A 17,521-nucleotide genomic window follows, 5' to 3' on the forward strand; every position below is an offset into this window, starting at 1 on the left:
TTTGTTTCTTGGTCGGTGACGGTGGGCGGAGGAGGAAGTCCATTAGCCGGATGGGAGATGTGTACTCGAGTTGGTTAATGTAAAACAAATGGTAACAATTGCTGAAGTTCAACCATCTTAACATTAATGCACCCTGGAGATAATTCAAAACAACCCGAAAAAGAAAACTTCCGTTCGCGAGGCTCTTTGTCTGTGATTCTAGGGTAAGAGTGAAACAGCTTATTCGACAGAATAAACATGCTAACGTTAACAGCTAGAGCTAGCCATGCTAACTAGCTAGCTTATACACTGGCGATAGTACCGCTACCAAGGTCTGACTGAAAGACTAGCGAAAGCTGAAGTTGAGATATGTGTCGCTTGCCATTGTGTGAGACCCACGTACATAGGTAATACGGATTTCACAGTTGTAAAGCCAGAAATCCACACCATACTGTTAGCTAATGCATTGTATACGATATCAACCAAAGCTAGCAAGCATTTTATTGTGTCTGGCTACGTTAGCTTGGTGGTTGATTGGTACAATAGCTAGCTAGCGACGTATCCAATGCCGAATGAGCCAATATTAATGTTTGGTTACTGGCAATGGTCTGTAGAGTCACAGTGGGGATTTCATTTAGTTGACCCCATAGTTAATTTGCTGAACGTCAACGAACCGACTGAGTTGAACTGATGCTAGGTTTTAGTTATGTTAGCTAAGATGAGCTACTAGAAATGTTAGCGGTAAATTTGGATTAGAGCGTGAAATCCTGTGATCAAATAGCCAATGATATCAGAATTCAACTTTGGTCATTGTCGTGTGCTATTATAGGCAGTTGCCCAGGTAAATAATAAGGTTAACACGGCTTGGCTAGATCGCTATTGTCATACATACAAATGAAAATCATAATATTTTCTTTTGCCACTCTGCTTTTTCTCCAGGGAAGGAGTTTGTCTATGTGGGCCAGAATCTATGCAGTGCACCAATGGCTGACAATGTGAATGTTTGTGAGAACAATGACGTGAGTAGCTGTCATCACTTTTCTCATACCTTTAGCATGCCTGGCAGGGAAACACCTGTTTATGCTTTGTGATTATGGGCAAGGATAAGGCTATAGCTGCTAGCCCTCCATTAACTGTCCTTGTCCTTTGTACATTAACAAAGGGTAGGGTTTCTCTTCAAATGTTTTTGAGAAACTAAGTGAATATTTTGAGTCACAGACATCTACCTCAACTTTAGGCTGGTGTATAATTTTTCTCTCTTCTCCCACCATGCTTACCAACATCAATATGTTTTATATAGTCACCACACTGCCACCTGTGGTTGTATAGAGTAACCTGTGGTAGCTCTATACAAAACATATTGATGTTAATGATGCATTTTGCCCATGTTCAGGGTGGAAAGTGAAAAAGAAAGATTTGCATAAGACAAGTCAAATTGGTGTTTTTGAAAAGAAAAGATCATAGAGAATAAAGAAAAAAATATTTAAAAAATCTTTGTATATTCCCACAAGGTGTTTGGGTGCTCTGAAAATGAGAACCAAAATGATTTTTTAGACTTGTAAAGTCTGCTGAAGGAATTTATTTTCTGTTCATTGTTTTTTGTGAGAGTGTTTCTACTTATCTCAGTAAGGAAAATAAATCAAGAGCCTATGTTGAGTACAAATATGTCTTCTGAAGGTTTAAACAGAGCCCAGCCAAAAACTCCAATAAAATTTGTATCAACTTTGAGAGACAGCTATGCCCATGCAGGATTATCCAGACCAAACATGACGATTTTGCTACATACTATTCCTATTTATGTACCAGCATGCAAAATTTGAGCCTCTTACATGGTTTAGTTCTTGCGCTGTGGGCTTGTGAACTTTGGCAAAAAAAAGAGGCCGAACAAAATCGACACCCCCCTCCCCCTGTAAAACTGGCTGTATCTTGGAAAGTATTGATCTTACATAAGAGTAATTTTACAGTGTGTCTCCTGGGTAACATACACCTGGTAATTTTTTCAGAATTTTTTGAGACCTAAGTGCGTGGGCCCTGGTTGAATTGACGTGGAATGACCCCAGTTGAACATAATCAGGTGTGTTAGAAACTGTAGGTAGTGACTACAGTGGAAGGATCTGGCAGTACCATGCCCTGACTTGCTTGTCAGCTAAGGCTTTTGAGATAGCATTGTGTTGCATAGAGCTACAGATCGTTAAGTATTCTCTGTCGAATGATCTTTCCAACGCATGCAGTGTAGTGTTGCTCAGAGAATGGTTTTGGGGATGCTAAGGAATAGGTGAAACTGCGTCCTTAACGACACTCACCCTGGTTTCTAGATAGCAAGTGACAAGACTAGAGACAGAGAGAGCACAAATTGACTCTGAACATCCCCTGAAACCCTACAATACAAGTCTTTGTTTGTATTGTTTCTCCTTGTCTTTGTTTGCCCTCACATTCCCGTTCGGTCTCCTCTTCCTCTTTTCACCTCGTCTCGCCTCGTTCTGTGCGTCTATCCATCTATTGCTTCTTTCATAACTGATGTCTCCATACAAAACAGCAGGTAGAAAGACCACAGGGGGAGCTGCGGCAGCGCCGCGATGCAGGGACCACCAGGGCCACGGCGGACAACGGCACTAGAGGGGAGACAGAGCTCAACGGGCAACCGCCCACGGCTCCGCGGGCGCCTCCCGCGCATGTGGTCACCGACAGCGAGGATGATGAGGATGAGGAACTGACTCTCAAGTATGGAGCCAAGCACGTCATCATGCTCTTCGTGCCTGTCACGCTCTGCATGGTGGTCGTCGTGGCCACCATCAAGTCTGTCAGTTTCTACACGCAAAATGATGGACAGCAGCTGTGAGTGGAACCTCGGTTTATGTCTGTGTGTGTGTGTGTGTGTGTGTGTGTGTGTGTGTGTGTCTATTAGAGAGAGAGTGAAGGAGAGACACAATAATGTACAATACACTTTTTTGAGCTCATAAGAATTATGCTGCCTCAGGATTAGGCATAATGGTATGGTCATGGTGTGAAATTCTTAAAGGGCCTTTTCCAAGCTAGGACCTACACCCTCGCCATACACACTTCCACTCTGTTTGTGCGTTCCCCAGAGGGTCCGCCACATTAAGTGCCATCTGAAACCGATGTGCAGGGAAATAGTTAGGGATGGTCGCTATAATGACCTAAAAAGCGGGTCTGCATCGATGCTCACTTAACAAGCATGTGCAACAGTTTTTCTGTCTCCGTGCACTGGGTACAGCACCTGAACTCAACTTGTCAGTTGTTTTTAGGTCTGCATAGCAGGATTTGGTAATTAAAGCGTAATTTACATCATAACAGTGAAACTGATATGAGCAGCATAAGTAGTAAAATGCAGAAGATGGAAATAAAGTAGACCTGTGTAATATCAACATGTATGGGACTAGCTTACACACCTTAACTGCAGCTCCACCCACAAGATTGTGAGTGAAGAGGGAAGACATCCAGGGTATCCACAACGTGTGTTTTATGGCTTTTTAAATATTTATTTTATTGGTTATTATACAATGAAAACGACTGAAAACGACGATCGATTTGACTTCAATTTCCCTTTCGAGTCGGGGGCATCCCAAAGTTGTATCAAAACTGTTTTAAACCCTACCTCATCATGAGAATGCCCTCCACAGTCTTGAACGTCACAATAAAATGGAGTTCACTAACAGAGTGGGGGTGGTAGACTCCGGTTTGGAAAAGGCACAGTTTTGGCACAGCCATGAGAACACAGGTTAGGAGTGATTGGTCAGTATTATTCATGTAGGTGTCCAGTTGAACCACTAGATGGTGGTGTTTAGTAGCAAGAAAAGAAAACTAGTTCTTGTCAGGGGTTAGTGATGGAAGAGATTGGGTTGCACTCAAATTACGGGCTTTAGTTTAAGTTGCCATACGCTGGATTTGTTTTAAATGGCTCAGTGTCCTTTGAAACATGCCATTCATTTTCTAAATGTTGTGTCTGATGTGGCCACACTTCTTGCAACACCCAGATTCTTTTTGTTTATTGAGTTTGGTTGTCTTGTTAGGTGGGTGATTGAGCAGTGGCTTGTGGGTAACCATGTTTTGAGTCTGTCATCATTTGTACTTGTCTGCCTGCAGGCTATACACCCCGTTCCGAGAGGACACAGACACCGTAGGTCAGCGGGCCATCAACTCCATCCTCAACGCCTCCATCATGATCACAGTCATTGTTGTCATGACGCTGGTGCTGGTGGTACTCTACAAGTACCGCTGCTACAAGGTAGGGCCAAGCAAGCCGCAGCCAGGCCCTACGGGTGAGGCTGTTGCTGCAAAGGGCTTATTATATGTGGCTTAGTGGTTTCCCATTGGTTGCGCCACCCTCCCCTACTGATTATTGTAGCCATTATGAAGGGTGTTCACAGTAAAAGTATTTTTAACGTTGGGTACATGCATATATACTGCACTCGTATAGTTTCCAAAGGTATATACTTACACTTTCAAAGAAACGTATGTTAAATGTTCTTTAGCTTAGGTGGTTTGACTTGGATTCAGTCAGAAGTAGACATGCTGGTGTATTGTACACTCTCCACACCACACAGGTTAGGTGGAAGTGTTTTGTAAATAAAGTACTAATGAATGAATGAAACTTTATTGCCCAGAAGGGAATTTGTCTTGCACTCAAGGAAGCCACAGTGAACATTAACCGCAGACAACAATAAATAACAATAAAACCAACCCAGACATGCAACAGAATTTAAAACATTGAGGATACAGAAACAGGACATTTTCATCAGTCCAACAACAATGCTCATGCTCCTATGGGCTGGTTTCTTACCAGGTGATCCACGGATGGCTGTTCATCTCCTCCCTCCTCCTGTTGTTCTTCTTCTCCTTCATCTACCTGGGGTATGAGCTCACGCTGCACCTCATCAGCCATGGGGCAATTCCACGCAAAACTGTCACATCTATAACGCCAACTAAATGCCATGGTATTTGTATGATGCAAATGATTATGTGAAAAGTTTTTCATGTAAGTTCTACAACCGAGAAGAGTGAATGCTCAAGTTTCAAGTAATCATCATTCACATCATACCATACCATGGCATTGTGTTGGCGTTATGGACGTGACCGTTTTGTGCGGAATTGCCCCATGCTCTTTGTACATGTGTGTGTAATGCTCTCCAGCCAGGCACATGTATCTAATGGTTCTTCTGGTCCTCCACTCAGGGAGGTGTTCAAGACGTACAACGTGGCCATGGACTACATCACACTGGCACTGATCATCTGGAACTTCGGTGTGGTGGGCATGATCTGCATCCACTGGAAGGGTCCTCTGCGTCTGCAGCAGGCCTATCTCATCATGATCAGTGCGCTCATGGCGCTAGTTTTCATCAAGTACCTTCCTGAGTGGACAGCCTGGCTCATCCTAGCGGTCATCTCTGTCTACGGTGGGTCCACAACACAACACAACACAACACAACACAACACAACACACAACCTCTCAGAGGCTTCTCTTTCAGCTTGATATACAGTGTAATTGATGTATCACTGTAATGTATGTACGGCTGTAGTGGGGCAGCGGGACTGTTACCACCTGACAGTTGGTCTGCCTGGGTTTGATTCCTGGACCCACTGTTGCGAGGGTCTGCTGAATACCAGTCAACTTTATTTACAGAGTGTTGAACAACTTATTGACATTAAACATTTAATGGTATTGAATGCCCTCCAGAGCCATACGCCCCTCAAGAGACACAGTCACTCTGCTTTGATGAGCTGTCTAAGACTAGCACTTTTTGGGGAAATTTTCTCCGAAGTAAACAAAATTCCAGAAATGATATTTTAATCCTCTAGTGCACAAGTTGGATTATTGCCTTGCTTTGTGTACTGCGAGTAGAGGTGGCCTTTGCGCCTTCAGTCTAACATGTTTTGCCCAGAGCGTAGCTCCAAGAACGTTCAGTCAAAATACAGAAAAAGAAGAGACTGCACACAAGGGCTGTATGATATCAAAAATGTAATCAAAGTGCCGAAAAAACGTCTAGGCCACGAAAAACAAAAAGTTTCATGTGTGTGCTTGTCTACATCTTTTTTGTACGTTTTGTGTACTGACATGTTGAGCCTGGTTCAGACTTTGTTGTTACAGTGGTTTGACATTGATAATTCTGAATGTTCTTGAATCTCTGTATCCACTGAGATCTCACAATCCTGAGTTGCCATATTAGGTGTGTTTGTGTAACATTTGAGGAAATGCTTCACTAACAAGTGTGATCCCTTCGGAGTTAACACAAGTCTTTCTAGTGTGGCACTATACATTATGGTAGATACTGCTTCTGGCTGCTGTAAGCTCACCCGCAAACAGTTCAGACAAATGCTGCAGAATCATATCCAGTTCTAGCATAAACAGTAGATCAAAGAGGGTGTTATCAAATAAGTGTGAGGATCAGAAAGAATGTTTCAGCTGGCCAGGCCAGAGTCAGATGTGTTTTGTAAAGGAAGGATCTTGGCACACAAACAGGAAGGACAGACGAGAGAGACGCTCGAGTGGCCAGAGGAACTTGAAAGTGAGGAAAGATGTCTTGGGTCTCCACCAGATTTCCTGGAAGAACACACAATGTGGGGCTCTTCAGATTTGGCCACAAAGTCAGGGGGACGACACTGTGTGTGTTTGGTCACAGAGGAATGTGCTGGTGATATATTTAGATGACATCTCTGGGCGGAAAGTGCAGCTGTAGGATGTTGATAGAAAACACTCGGGAGCAAGACAAAGCTTTGGTGTAGCTTTCATTCCCCACAAATCTATTGCTGAGTGTCTTTTGGGTAACCTGTAGGAGTTTGTCTCCATGTATAAGCCGAGGCTGCCTGAACTCTCGTTTGAGTCGTACGGGACTTCATGGATCATTGAGTACTCGAAGATTATGGCTAACAACCATTCTGAAGCATGTCATTAAATAGTGTGCAGACTAAAATCAGATTAAGATTAACCATGGAACATTAACCATGTTTTTCTATCCAGTTGACTAAGGCACAAAGATTTGGTGTCGTTCATCTGATTAAAGTACTCTCTGTTTCCCTCTCACAGATCTCTTGGCGGTGCTGTGTCCTAAAGGGCCGCTGCGGATTCTGGTCGAGACGGCGCAGGAGAGGAATGAGGCCATCTTTCCCGCTCTCATTTACTCCTGTAAGTCCTCCATGCCTATTCTCTCTCTCTTTCTCTCCGTCCCTCCCTCTCTTCCTCCCTCCCTCCCTCCCTCGCTCCCTCTCCCTCAAGGGCAGGTCCAGCAGGGGAGGTTTATCTGTGTGGGACCAGAATAGAATATGCTCAACTCAACTGCTCCTTGGCATTCACACAGGATGGGTCGCTTTTAACCGGAAAAATAAAAATGTGTTTTGAATTGTGTGTGGTTGTAGTAAAAAGTCTTGACCCCCAAACCGAAATTTGGAGTATAAATGTGTGTTCTAATTGTATTGTTTTGTGGTCTTCTGCCAGCGACCATGGTATGGCTGGTGGGTATGGCCGACAACGTGGAGACCAAGAATAATTCCAGCACGCCCCCTCAGCCCGAGAGTCAGGGTGAGTCTGCTGACCATCCAGCTAGAGTGAAAAACAAACGCCAAGAGCATGAAAACAATGCACACAAACATGGCACCCACAGTGCACACAAACATGGCTCCCACAATGCACACAAACATGGCTCCCACTCTCAGATTAGATGCTGCATGCGATCTATAGCACCTTCCTGTGCCAGAACAAGCTGGCAGAGTTCTGGCAGACGACATGCAACATCAGCACAGGAGCCTTGCCAGAGCATGTGAGCATGACTGAGCATGTCCAGACTGCACTCTGGGTTTTGCTCGAGGCGCACGTGTGGACATCTTCCACTTAACTCCGCGTCCTAACTCTTTCTCGCTAAAGAAAACGAAAAACGTGTTCCAAGTCTGGATGTTTTTCACGTCTGACATTGGTTTGAATCAGTAAGAATAACATGTCTATTTGATATTGACGTTATCTATCACAATATCTTCATAAATCTTGCCTGTGTATATCTTGAGGCTGTGCAGCAGTTCTAAAGCCTCACGAGCTGCAGGTCTGCTGCAGCCAGCAATAGCTTAGTTCAGTATTTCACATCGACATATTACAAGCATTTTACTGCAATTTAGCTTTGATTTTCAAACCATCAGTTTAGCTGTTGTTTATAATCAAGTTCCTCACTATGATGCAATTGGTCAGTTAGTTAGTTAGTTAGTTAGTCAGTCAGTTGGTTTATTTTCCTCGTGGGGAAATTCATTTTCACAGATCTGTACAATAGCGTCATCACATCACGCTTTGCGATTAATTACAGCTGTTTCCATGTGCCATACTCAACAAACGCTAACACATTATCATAGCTCTCCCTGCTGTTGATTTGCTTCTTGACTTGACTGACTCGAGTGTCCCTGCTTCTCCAGCCGTGCCGATGACACCCAGCAGCCCGGGAGAGGACGACGGCGGCTTCACCACGACCTGGGTGGGGCACCAGGAGCAGCAGCTGGGCCCGCTGCAGTCCACGGACGATACGCGGCGCGAGATCCAGCAGATGCCTTCGGCGCGGCCGCCCGCCGATGACGACGACGAGGAGAGTGAGTGCTGTGCAAGGACGAATATATCCGAAAAATGAAAAGGGACAAAGCGCAGATTGCTGGTTAGACCCAGCGGGGAGCTTCTTATACCCTTTGGTCTGTTTCCAGAAGGCCCACAAGGCTGACTAGACAAAATGTAATCAGCATAGTCATACAAAGTCGGCCAGGAGTTTTGCAGCTTTGCCGCTGCGCCCCAGAGGTTTGCGAACAGTTTATGCAGAAAATATCATTTCAACCAGAGACACTCAGGAACCAGGAGTAAAAGTGAACATGAGATTGGATTTACAAATGATAATCGCTATACAGATAAAGAAAGAGTCTATGGCGTTTGTCCAGTCCTGGGTCCAGGTCTTGAGCCTACGCTTTGGACAGAGGCAGGGACAGAGCGTACCCCCTGGACCAAGGGACAGCAAACTGCTGGTGGTTGAGGAGGAAGGAAAGGAACATCAAAAATGTCATCACCTGAAAGCAGCAGAATAGGAACATAAGCATAGCATCAGCCATCAAAGTAAATGGGGGCGGTACTTCCTCACAATCTCCAGATCTATATATCTCCATTAGGCCCCAGAATCATTACTATAAAGGGACACATCACACATTTGGTTTTACCCAGAGCTATGTGCAATATTGGTAATGCATGACTGTATAACGATGTTGCTACATGTAAGTAAACACTATGCAATGCTAAATTAGAAATTACAGATAAAGATGTATAGTAAAATGTGCATTCAGTTGAATTAGTAGCTTTGTTGCCGCCCCCCCCCCCCCCCCCTTTAAATGCCTGTTCACTATTTCTAAAACCAGTAGAGCTGCTGAGTTAGACAGGTTGGTGTCTGTCTGTCTCCAGCATGTGTGAGTGCTGTGGATGCGGTGGCCAAAATGAGGCACTCTCAGGGTGTAATCATGTCCTCAAGTCTCAGTTTGTCTGCCACCATCTTTCTTCTCCTCCTTACTCAGCCTGTCCCGCTACCTTTCATCATCCTCTGCTTTTGAGGTATTTTTATGATGCCTTTGGCGCTGTGTGTGTGTGTGTGTGTGTGTGTGTGTGTGGCGGGAGCCTGTGCGTTTGGAGTCCATGCACGTGTCGGCATGATGGAAAGCCAGAAACACCCAGTGGCAGCCATTAAAAGACCTGATTAGGGCATCATCGGCCAGGAAAATGACGGGCCTTTCAATCCTCTGTACTTACAGCCAGGGCCTCGCCTCCCCAGCAAAGCCTCTGTAAAATGCTCTCCACACACACACACACTCCGTCACACACACACACACACACACACACACACACACACACTCACACTCACACTCACACTCACACACACACACACACACACCAACGTTTCGAAGTTTGCTCAGTAATTAAGGACAAACGGGCTCTCCAGCTGTGGGGTTAACGAAGGGGTTTTCACTTTTGTGTGTGTGTGTGTGTCTCTGTCCATGTGCGTGCGTGCACTTGCGTGTGCTCACTCTTCTGTGAGTGTGTGTGTGTGTCCGTCCGTGTCCCATGTGCGTGCATGCACATACGTGTGTTGACTCTTGTGTTTTGTGTGTGTGTTTCCAGGGGGCGTGAAGCTTGGTCTTGGAGACTTCATCTTTTACAGCATGCTGGTGGGGAAGGCGTCAGCCGCAGCCAGTGGGGACTGGAACACCACTCTGGCCTGCTTTGTGGCCATCCTTATCGTAAGTCAGCTGCTCAGCACACCGCCACACTGGCCCCACTGCACCATTCACACATTTGATTCTCATTCCCATGCCAGATTTAGACCTGTTCTTCTCAAAGTGTCTAACTTTGGGACGATGCTCTTCTCCTACATCACATACAAAGAGGGAGCTCAGAGATCGTCCGTCAGAGAGCTACCAAAGAATCTTACGAGCAGGGTTCCCACGGGTCATGGAATTTCTGGAACATCATGAAATTTTAGAAAGTCTATTCCAGACAAGGAAAGTCAGGGATTTTTTTTTTATCATTTTTGGGGCAAAGTCATGGAATATCAGGGAATTTTGTTGTAGCAGTTTATCATTTTCTTGCCAAAACACATTAATACAAATATATTTTCTACGCAGAATTTGTCTATTATTTGCTTATTAGCTTTACTGCTTGCTTGAGTATCGCAACTGTGTTTATTCAATCTCCCGCTCTAAAATAGTAAAAGACTGTTTGCTGCTACACGGGTGCTCTGAAATCATTGGTCGGTAAAAGGTACCATTCATTATATAGTAAGTCATGGAAATTCAGTTTTTTTTTGTCAGGGAAAAGTCATGGAATGTTACAATTGGCTTAGAGTGGGAACCCTGTACAAGCATGCTGACCCTCTCACTCATCTCCCCTCTCCTCCCAGGGACTGTGTCTGACTCTGCTCCTGCTGGCCATCTTTAAGAAGGCGCTGCCCGCCCTGCCCATCTCCATCACGTTCGGCTTGGTCTTCTACTTCGCCACAGACAACCTGGTACGGCCCTTCATGGACCAGCTGGCCATGCACCAGTTCTATATATGACAGGACCTGGGACTCGGTCTCACCACCACGCTCATACCCACCCATGTAAACACATCCACACACACTAAACACATCCACACACACGCACACCACTCAGGGCCTTTTTCTGGCCTCACCAGGGACTATTGGGTAAAGGAGACTGCCCCCGCCTCCCTGCTGGATGCGTGATTAAACTGGACCTTTTTTCACCTTATAACTTTTTTTTTTTTTTTTTTTTTAATGTTTTGGTTGAGACTTGGTACTTGTTGTGATTTGCTTCATCACGGTGAGATCCTCGTACAAAACCATCAGAGAGGCACTTCTCTGGTCAGCCAGCGGCCTTTGCAGGGGCAGCAGGAATGATGCTCTAAGGCGTTATCTCTCTAACAACAACAAAAAACACGTCAACAACTTTTTTTACCTCTTAAAAGAAAAGCTTACCACTTAAAAAAGAGAATTACTGATTTGTGGTCCTTTAACATTTTCTTCTGTTATTGTAATAACTGGATAATTATTATGCACCTTTGTTGAATATTCATGTTTTTTTTTTTTTTTTTTTATTCCAATTTTTGCTTTTAATTACTCTTTGGAATCGGTGCTTGCTTCATTGCCCAACACTGGTAAAAGATGCCATAGTCTCTGCTGGTTGTTTGCCTGCTCATATATTAAGGAGAGTTCTAAACCAAAGTCCTCTGGGAATGGCTATGGCTTTGCCAGCAAGTGGTTTTCCTGAATGGGACTGATGTTGGTTTGAATATGAATGGATATAGAAAGACGACCACAGACATCAAATGTGGTGTTTTGGTACTTTTTTAAGCCTTCTCACACTTCCGAATCCTCAACGTCACATGCTGATCACAGATGCATTGTGGTCCGGAGCTTAGCAGACACAGCTGCTTTTGAGAAACCATGTGGAGGTGACCATATGGAATGTACCCGTACATCGAGTCCTTCCAAGTGACCAAAATTAACTGCCCATAACTGAGAGAACGTGAACCTGCACCAAAGTTTTTTTTCCTTTTGTTTTGGTTAGGATTATGTAATGCTTGATGCTGTGATTTTTTCTTTTTTTGTTTGTTATTGACTTTTATTTTTGTTGGTTTTTTTGTTTGTTTGTTTGCTGGTACAGTTATTCTCTTGGTGACAGGCTGATTCTTCTCCTAGTAGACATGGGCATCAAGATGAATTCATGGAATTATTTTAGGGAATTTTGTAAAAAAAAAACAAAAAAACACGAAGAAAAGGCAAACACTGTTTTTTTTTAATTATTATTGGTTTGTATAATTTTCAGGATGTTGTGGAATAAATGAGAAATGTGACTGAGCAGTGTTGCTTCACTGTTCTGTCTGAATCGTCTCCTTGTCTCCCAGTGCTCTCTTTTGACCAGTCTGACCAGCATGGTCTGGCGTGAGTCCTCACTGATTATTTCCTGTCAGGCTGCGCACGTGTGACCTTAGGACAGTCACATTGTGGCTGTCAGAGCAGTCCACTACACTGACCCTACTGTGTAGTCTACCGCATGGCTGTGTCCGTATGTTAGAGAGCGTGTATAAGGCACTGGTCAGGTGACATAACCACAGTGATTTCCAAGATCTCATGTTCACCCATGGTTAGGTAAAATGGATGCACTTTTTCCTTTCTATAGAACAGCTGAATCCATCAGGGCAATATGATTGATGGTCACTGACACTATACTTACTTAATGGACATATTGAATGCATTTTCTCTGAATACACATCAGAAAGGTGTGTGTGTGTGTGTGTGTGTGCCTTAATGAATAAAGTGTGTGAATGCATAGACAGCCCAATTATTCACAGTTCGGGGAGTGAAGTTCCCAATGTCTACATTCCCTTGTCCATGCTTCATGCTGCTCAGTCTTGTTTTGATGCAACGGACGTCTCTTGGTGGTGGGAAACGTGGGAATTCCATGGAATATTGGTCCTCTGGCATTCCGTGTCCCCGCACTCTGCCAAATGGCTGGCTGAGAGGACCTGGCACGCTGCCCAGAACTCAGGAGGCATTAACTGTCGCCATGGGGACTGCCTGGCCTACTAGGCCCTGATGGTGACTTCATTGTGATGTGTCCACTATGCCCAAATGTATGCCATGGTTGTGCGCTCACTGGTTCTTTCGTCCCCATATTATCTACCTCACCTATAGCCTGAAACACAAAGGGGATTCTCTTAAATTCTTTTAAGCCTTACCCGAATTGGAGGTTCATTCCTGTTGCTATCTGTAAGTCACATGCGTAATGACATTTAAAGGTATCTGTTGAGACTTAAGTTGGATTTTTTTTTTTTGGCTTTGGACATTTGTGCGGTTGGATAACAAGGTTAAGAAGATTTATATAGCCTACACTCAATGCTCTAAATAGTTAAAGCTATTCTTGCTCAACTTGGCTCCGTGCAATTTATGCCAGTTCCATTGAGTTGCAGGTATAATCCGTTTCTCTTGAGTATGGGAAGCCTAATCCCTTACTCTCAAGGCCATTAGGTGAGCCATGGCTGCTCAGACGGGTGGAGCAACGCTCCATACGCAGCAGTACTCAGGATAGCTGCACTAAGGAGATTACTCAGAATAAACGCTCGGGTGTAGGTGAAAGCAGGTGAGGCACGCAGAGAACCATGGGATTAGACTCTCAGTGATCGAACACGGAAGGAGAGTCCGCTCATTCGTTCTCTGTCCACTTGTCTGACCACCAGCAGCGCCGGAGTTATTCTCACTCCTTGCCACCACCGCTAACAGCCACTATTTCGTCCCAAAAGACACGTCGTCATAGCTCGGACATGTCCAAGGACAAGTTAGAAGGCCTGGTCAAGCGCATGGAGGCGACGCTGGCAGAGATGGAGCAGCTGAAGCTCCACTGTAGCCGGCAGAGCGAGGAGCTGAGCCAGCTGGTTGTGGAGCTGCGTCGGGAGAACCAGGAGCTAGCGCAGAAGTACGAGCAGCTGGCCATGGACATGAAGGAGGCCAAGGAGATCATAGAGCAGCTGCAGGAGACCAAGTTCGCCTTCGACGCAAAGGAGAGACAAGCCCAGAAGCTTAGCCGGCAGCTCTGAGGCCCAGGAGAAGGATTGGGGGGTGGATGGTGTCGACAGGGAGGAGGTGGAGATCGGAAAAGAGAAGATCCTAATGAACATATAAGACTATTGACATCACAAGACAGGAGGGAATGTGTTTTTTGAAAAGTGCATGAAAACAAGTCTGGGGAAGGATATAAAAAAAATGTTTTGGTAGACTGGTTTAACGCAAACAAGTAGGGTGGTATGCCAACATGGAGGGTTGTGTTTGTAATGTGTATATATATCTTCTGTACATACGGTACGTATGTCTGTGTACATTTCCGATGGAGGAGGAGACCAGTGTCAAGCGGAATCACTCCAAAGTTAAAATTTAAATGCACCCTGTTCAGTTTTCTTTTTAAAGCTTTGGTAGACTGTAATGAGTGAGGTCGCAAGATTGGAGGTTTACTCTTTCACAGACGGATGTGGAAAATGTGGTTTATAGCTGGATAGGGGGGCCTGAAAGGTCCCCATGCACATCATGAATGTATAGAATACAAGAGGAGGAATCAATATGGGATCGCCCGTATTATTCTGACAAGGATTTATTATTCTTATTGGATTACACACATCTGTAGGTCTATGTAGCCTTTACAGTGGAGACTTTACTGATGAGCTCTCACGAAGAGAACCACAGTATTGCTGACTTGAGAGTCATCCCTGGCTGATGATGAAGTAGGGAGCCCAGTCTCCATATGAAGACATCCTGACAAATCAACTCGAATTTGTAAGACTGACCTCTGGAAGAAATGACCTCTACTTAACTACATTATTTGTCAATCTGTAGATCTGTGTATTTTCTTACAGCAAGACTTCTACACTGTCTGTTATAACTTGCCACACATGTATAGAAGAACACAGAGAGAATGTCCTGTCAGATTAACTTCACCTTTACATTCTGTCAAATGAAAAAAGCTCAGTGTGGCCCAACAAGAAGTAAACATACCCTTTCAAAGAATTCAAGTAGAGGGCTTATTGGTTGTCCGGTGGTCAACTTGAGTTATAACAATACCTCATCCTGTTTTCCCTTTATTCTCACCCGTGACATGCTTGTAGGCTAGAGACCGCACCACTGAGATATACATGAACCTAGGTGAACACAAATGTAAATGGCTGCAGACCCCTAACAGCGAACTGAACAGCAATGCGCTGATTTTACTGTAGCTGAAATGGCTTGAACATGCAGCCAAACGAAATGCTACATTCATCCACTCTCATTATAATTGGTGACCCATAATTGCAGTTTTAGTTTTTTATTCTGAAAGAGGTGCTTCTTACTGGGGCCATGTTGTTCCCTTAAACCCCACCTCATGAGAAGGAAGGAAAAGAAGTCGGTCTGGGAAAAATATAGTGGTGTTTTCCTTGAGTCAATCTGGCTCTTGAGGTTTCTCTAGCCTAAAAAGAAAAACGAGATATGTAGTTGTGTTTGTGTGCTTTGTTTTATGGGAGTATAGGCCTAATACTAATGACCAACCGCAGATTTATTTCAAGCATAGAAATCTACAGTTTTACAACTATTTTTTAAAATTAATATACTGGCAAAAGTGTGACGTTAGGAGTTTGGGACAGATTTAAATGACATAGTATGATGTTTCAAATTATTAGTTGGTCTAATGCAAACACTGCCTGACCAGAAAAGTCTAGATTTGAATGGCATTATAGTTTACATGTGAAAGACTTGTTGAGAGCCTAGGTATTATAACCACTGCGATCATTTGTAATTGAGGGTCCTATTTCCAGAAAACCCTTAGTTTGTAATAAGTATCATCTTAACCTTTCTTAAAAGATATGGTGAACTCCCATCTCATCAACCTCTCATTACAACATATATTGTTTTTAATTACTGACGTTGCAACCGAGGGAAAAGGCGACAAATTGAAAATCTTGTGCGCACCCCGTAGACATACACTCACAAACGGACACGTTCATTAACAGTTATTTTTACTGTCTGAAATTACAGCCTCTCGAAAATGTCTCCACGTTATAGTCATCGCCACAGTATAATTGCGTTGGGCACGCCGTGATTTGTCGACTTACGCAGAGGAGGCTCAACACTACACGTTGTCTCCTACCCATCTCATTTTTCTTTGGAGGCGTGGGAGAGAAAATCGACTTGACATCGACCCTTGCTTGTCAGAAGTGAACGGCCATCTGACTGTTCAGACGATTTCGCTGAAAGGGAGTTTTACGTAACTGTTGTTTGCCAAGAGACAATCCACCTTACAAAAGCGTGACCAACTGCCTCAAGTGCGCAAAACGGACCAGGTGTACAGGGGAAGAGAAAGGACAGCTCTGAACGCTGGTAAGTTTGGTCAGCGGCTAATATTTGTCAGTCTTTTCCCTCCTGAACTATAATTTTGATAGGCTACAGCTTTTTATGATGAATTGGGTGAATTGAGATGTACTTTTAACCCCAAGTTTTGCACAGCAAAGCGGACCTAAGTGATACATTAAGTGCACTGTAAAAAAAATTCCTGTAAAATAACAGTAAAGAGCTGGCAGCAGAGACGCCAGCAGTATACCATTATTTTTACGGTATTTATATGTAAAATGATTTTACGGTAGTAGCCTGTAAACCATAAAAACAGTATATTTCTGTTTTTCTATAAATTACAGTAAAGAGCTGGCAGCAAAGACGCCAGCGATATACCGTAATTTGACGGTATCCATACCGTAAATTGGCTTTACAGTAGTAGTCTGTAAATCAGAAATACAGTATATTTCTGTATTCACACTGTTAAAGCAATAAAAACTTAAGAGAGAATCAAAATCAAATACCTTTATTTCAAAGAGCAATGTCAACATGAATATTGCTACTTTCAAAAAATGGAAAAAATTGAAATATGGAATGGAAATGTGTTTTTACATCTTAAAATAGTCCTGTGAGGTAGGTTTGTGTTTTTACATCTTAGTTGTTGTGGATCCAGTAGAGATGACCATCACTTTGGTTGCCGCTGTTCCTCCCTGCAGCATTATTCCAGTGTTGCCACTGTCAAACAACAGCAAGAAATTATAATCAGAATAATAAATAAACTATACAATCAGGAATGTACAGTATACACTCCAAGCTAATGCTTATAAAGTTAATAGCAGTTCTCTTGTGGCTTAATGTGTCAATGTCAGATTGTCAAAACAAAGAGAGCGAGATTAAAGAGCTCACCGGTCTATATCAAGTTCCATTCAAGTCAATGAGATTCTTCAGAAACATGGCGACGTGTGTATTGACTGCAGAAGACTTCTTCTGGATGATAACACCTTTCTTCTTGGAGACAACCTTGCCCATTTTGGCCTTTGTCCCGCTCTCTGGATTTATACCAATGAAGCGCCTGAAATGAAAATAGTCTAAGATCGGAGTGGGGTTGCAACAACATACTGTTTCGTGTATATTCAATTAAATGCAATGAATTGTTCATCAAAAGGAATTAGATT

The 17,521-nt window shown here is 43.7% G+C and overlaps 2 protein-coding genes across 3 annotated transcripts in view; both read left to right on the forward strand.

Moving 5' to 3' along the window:
* psen1 (presenilin 1) lies at positions 1-12,386 on the forward strand. Its single transcript, XM_042071317.1, has 11 exons — positions 1-203; positions 919-998; positions 2,516-2,814; positions 4,084-4,225; positions 4,784-4,851; positions 5,173-5,393; positions 7,022-7,120; positions 7,430-7,513; positions 8,389-8,559; positions 10,118-10,236; positions 10,896-12,386. The coding sequence occupies exons 2-11, from the start codon at positions 963-965 to the stop codon at positions 11,049-11,051; spliced, it is 1,395 nt and encodes a 464-aa protein (XP_041927251.1). The 5' UTR covers positions 1-203; positions 919-962; the 3' UTR covers positions 11,052-12,386.
* A 3,753-nt stretch (positions 12,387-16,139) lies between these two features.
* paplna (papilin a, proteoglycan-like sulfated glycoprotein) overlaps positions 16,140-17,521 on the forward strand; it is a 26,307-nt gene continuing 24,925 nt past the window's right edge. For both annotated transcript variants that reach the window (XM_042071277.1, XM_042071278.1), the window contains exon 1: positions 16,140-16,394. The gene's annotated coding sequence lies outside the window, so the exon portion shown is untranslated. The remainder of the gene's footprint in view (positions 16,395-17,521) is intronic.

The sequence above is a fragment of the Alosa sapidissima genome, chromosome 19 (assembly GCF_018492685.1).
Source record: "Alosa sapidissima isolate fAloSap1 chromosome 19, fAloSap1.pri, whole genome shotgun sequence".
NCBI classification, from domain to species: Eukaryota; Metazoa; Chordata; class Actinopteri; order Clupeiformes; family Clupeidae; genus Alosa; species Alosa sapidissima.

Coding starts and splice junctions, on each gene's coding strand:
- psen1 (XM_042071317.1), top strand. CDS start 963: ATGGCTGACAATGTGAATGTTTGTGAGAACAATGAC. Junction 4,852..5,172: donor TTCTCCTTCATCTACCTGGG/GTATGAGCTCAC, acceptor TCCTCCACTCAG/GGAGGTGTTCAAGACGTACA. Junction 7,514..8,388: donor CCCTCAGCCCGAGAGTCAGG/GTGAGTCTGCTG, acceptor CTGCTTCTCCAG/CCGTGCCGATGACACCCAGC.